General features: G+C 47.9%; 1 protein-coding gene across 1 annotated transcript in view; it reads left to right on the plus strand.

The window, feature by feature from the left end:
* Positions 1–1,380, plus strand: part of LOC102825003 (leukocyte-associated immunoglobulin-like receptor 1-like) — a 15,529-nt gene extending 14,149 nt beyond the window's left edge. Inside the window, exon 7 of the mRNA XM_006868310.1 lies at positions 1,234–1,380. Coding sequence (XP_006868372.1) covers positions 1,234–1,380 — 147 coding nt within the window. The remainder of the gene's footprint in view (positions 1–1,233) is intronic.
* The last annotated feature ends 2,676 nt before the right edge of the window (positions 1,381–4,056 follow it).

The following is a 4,056-nucleotide window of genomic DNA, read 5'->3' on the forward strand; positions in this document are numbered from 1 at the left end:
GGGGTCGCTATGAGTCGGTGCCGACTTGATGGTACCTGACAACAACAACCACTTATCAGCTCAAAAATACAAGTCCCACTTGTTAATCTTTTACTTAACACTTTATGACACTACCTGAAAATGACAACAGCACTTTCTTTGTTTTCACTGATGAAATTCAGCCTATGATGTGTTCAAAGTAGTTGTTTTCAGTGTCTTGTCTTTCTACACTATGCAAATCAAGATGGCACCATCTGATTTGACCCATGAAGGCTCTCAGTTATGAAAGTATTCATTTTAGCTTGCTGAATGAGCTGTCAGAACTGACTGTGTAAACCCCAATGGCTCACAGAAACTGTTGAGTGGTGCCCAGGGCACGTACCATACCTTAGATTTGCTTATGTGGCTCCTCTCGTGGCTCTTGGCAGGAGGCCTCAGCTCCTCGCCATGTTTGTCTCTCCATAGCAGCCAACCACCCCCTGGGTTGTTGTTGTTGTTAAGTACCGTGGAGTTGGTTACTAACATAGTGACTCATAGTGACCCTGTACTGGGTAAGGGATCCAAAAGAAGGTAGGACAGGAGTCATGAATGTCTTACGTGGACTCACAATGAGTGTGATATGTCATCACTTCTCCAAATTCTGTTGGACATACAGTTTGGGGCTGCTCTCAAGTCATGGCAACCCCATGGTACAACAGGCTCAGACTATTGTGATCCATTGACTGGCTTTTAGAAGTAAAACATCAAGTCTTCTTAATCCATTTAAGTCTGGAAGCTCCATTGAAACTTATTTGGCATCGTAGCAACATACAAATAATTCTCTACTGACAAGTAGTGTCTACGCATGAGATGCATTGAAGGGTAATCAAACCCAGGTCTCCTGGAGGAGTTCTGGTGGCGCAGTGGTAAAACACCCAGTTGCTAACTGAAAGATCAGCAATCCAAATCCACCAGCTGCTCCCTTGGCGAGAATAGTTACCGTATTGGAAAACCTATGGGGCAGTTCTAGGCTGTCTTATAGGGTTGCGTTGAGTTGGAATTGACTCAAAGACATGGGGTTCTTTTTTAATGGGTGTCCAGTATGTTAAGGGAGAATTCTACCACAAAGCCTCCACTGCCCTCTTGGTCACACACAGCAACCTTGATACCATGTGGGAGGGAACACAAAGTGGTGGGATCATGAGGGCCATCTTGGAAGCTGCCCCTTGCCCTCACCTTCAGCCACCCTGACTCACTTTGGTCTCTCTCCCACAGACCCCTGTGGCAGGAGGCCCACAAGAGGTGACCTATGCCCAGCTGGACCACCAGACCCTCACTCAGGGAGCATTCCAAGTTGTGTTCCCCCAGACCACAGAGCCCCCAGCTGATTCCACCACGTATGCGACCCTCATCAGGCACTGACCCCAGGGCTTGGCCTCTGCACCCAAGTACATATGACTTCAGGGCTCCCCCTGTGGAATGTGGAATCATCTCTGTTCCGGAGACTCGGCCAGTCAGCTCCCTTGGAGACCTGAACTGGGATCTGGAAGGCCCTAATCAACATTAAAGAGGTTCAGTAGCCAAGGGATCACTTCCACAATTGACCAGCTTCTTGATGAGACTATACTACAGCTGTTTCCAGAGACGCCGCTACAACCACTCCATTGTTTCCAGAGCCCCTGATACAACTGCTCAGCAGTTTCCAGAGATCCAGCTATAGTCACCCAACTGTTTACAGAGACCCTGCTACCATCTCCGAGCTATTTTGGAAGACCCCATTACAGTTTCCCAGCTGTTTCCAGATGTTGTTTTCCATGACTTCGAGTCAGTTACAACTCATAGCAACCTTATATAGGATTTCCAAGGGTTTGAACTACCGACCTTGCAGTTAGCACTCCAGAGCTTATCCTACAGCACCACACCAGGACTGTCTCCAGAGAACCCTTGATATCTGCCCAGCTGATTCCACACACTTACCTACGATTTCCAGCTGCTTCCAGATGCTCCACCAGACTCTTGAATCTATGGACCTTCTGAGAGCTCCATGGCTCTCCCTGAGACTGTGTTATATTATGCAGCTGGTAGCTGAACCCAGTTCCCTGGACTAAGCTTTACTTTGCTCAACAATAAATATCTTCAGAGACCTAAGTTCCAGAAGCCCTGTGCTTGGTGCTGGAGTGTTGTGTCTCCACAGTTGCTCAGAACTTAGTGAGAAAACAAGAGCAACAAAGGAAGCATCAGTGTTTTGTGATAGAACGTTGTGTTAGAATTGAATGAGCGAGGGATCTGAGGGGACATGTGGCTGGGTGAAGGCAGAGAGCTGGCCCCACCTGGTGACAACCCCCCAGCTCCTGCACACTATGCACAGAGTCAATCGAGTTTATAAAGAACACATACATGCACTCACATACACACACACACACACACATATATATACATTGTATATACATAGATCATCCAGAGTCCGCCATCCAACTGATTTCATGTTCACATGGTCAGAGCCCACTACACTTGGACAATTAGGACTCAATGAGACCAGACAGGGGTCCAAAATCCAAGGTCCATGACTTGAGAATGGGAACAGAGCAAGTGTCCCCTGGATGTGAGGACCTGGATTATGTTTGACTCTGCCTTATCCTCCCATAGGACCGCAGGTTTGCACCTGCATCTGAGTTCATGTTCTCCCTGTTCCAACAGGAAGTTTAAGGAGCCCACTGGGTTTGAAGTAGGAAGCTTCTCAAGTGCTCTCTGATATGAGGTGAAAGTGGTTGTGAGTGGACAGCCAATCGTGTTGACAGATACAAAGAAAGAAGGTCCAGGGGTGCCCTTCACAAGGCTTCTGGGAATCCTGGGGGTTACAAATAATTAGTTGAAAGGTTGGTTGTTTGAACCCACCCAAAGGCACCCAAAAATAAGACCTGGTGGTGTACTTCAGAAAAGTCAGTCATGAAAGTCCCAATGGAAGAATTGTACTCTGCACACATGGGTCACCGTGAGTGGGAATTCACGTGACAGTGATTAACAACCATCTCAAGACCCCTGCTCCAGACCCTTAACAATGTCCCGCACTGACTGGATCAGTCCAGGAAGTCAGCCTAGCTCACAAGACCTCTTTGACCTGGCCAATATGGTGGTTCCAGTCTCATCCTAGATTCTGCTTTCTTAGAGAGGGAGGTTGACCCTCCCCAGGGCTCTCAATAGCCTCCATGTTTCCCTTACCCACCAAACTTCCCACCCACTCCTCATCTTGAGTAGGCTCTTCCTCCAGTCCCCTGCCTACTCACCTCAATGTATGTGTAACCTCTCAGCCAGGCGGTCAGTCTGCGTTCCCAAGGTCTCTTCTCATTTGGCCTGTGGTCAACACAGTTAAGGTGCCTTGGCCTTGATCCTGGAAGCTCACAGCCCAAGGGAATGGTGGGAAATGAGGAGAGTGGAAGGGAACATGGTAAATTGGGCAGGCAGAGGTCCTGAGCTAGTTATGGGGCTGGCTCAGGACAAGCAGGACAGAAATGATTGTTGGACACAAGAGATGAAACAACGTAGTTTGTGTGTGTCTGTGTGAAGACAGAAAAGGGCCATGGGCTGCAGTGGATTTGTCTTCGTCTGGGTTTTCTACAGGGACAAAACCAATAACATATAGAAATAGAGAGAGAGATTCATTTCAATGAAATGGCTTGTGCAATTGCAGAGGCTGGCAAGTTCCAAATCCATGGGTCAAGCTCATAGAATTGTTGTTGCAAGAGCTGATGAACCCAGAGTCTAAAGGTCAGGCAGCCGGTTGGTGGCTCATGGGATTGCACAGGCTGACAAATCCATACTCTTCAGATCGGGTGACAGGATGAAGGCACCAGAGGTCAAGTGGCAAGAAGAGTACGGAATCAAAAGAGACCGTGAGTTTTGCCAGAACATTTGTTTCTGTCAAGGATGTAGGTCACACCCCTAAAGAAACTCCTCTTCCAACGGATTGGTTGCTCACATCAGATAACAAAATGGGAGATGATACTGTTGTTGTTGTTGTTGTCAGGTGCCATCGAGTCGGAACCGACTCATAGCGACCCCATGCACAGCAGAACGAAACAATGCTTGATCCTGGGCCAA

The sequence above is a fragment of the Chrysochloris asiatica genome, unplaced genomic scaffold (assembly GCF_000296735.1).
Source record: "Chrysochloris asiatica unplaced genomic scaffold, ChrAsi1.0 scaffold00116, whole genome shotgun sequence".
NCBI classification, from domain to species: Eukaryota; Metazoa; Chordata; class Mammalia; order Afrosoricida; family Chrysochloridae; genus Chrysochloris; species Chrysochloris asiatica.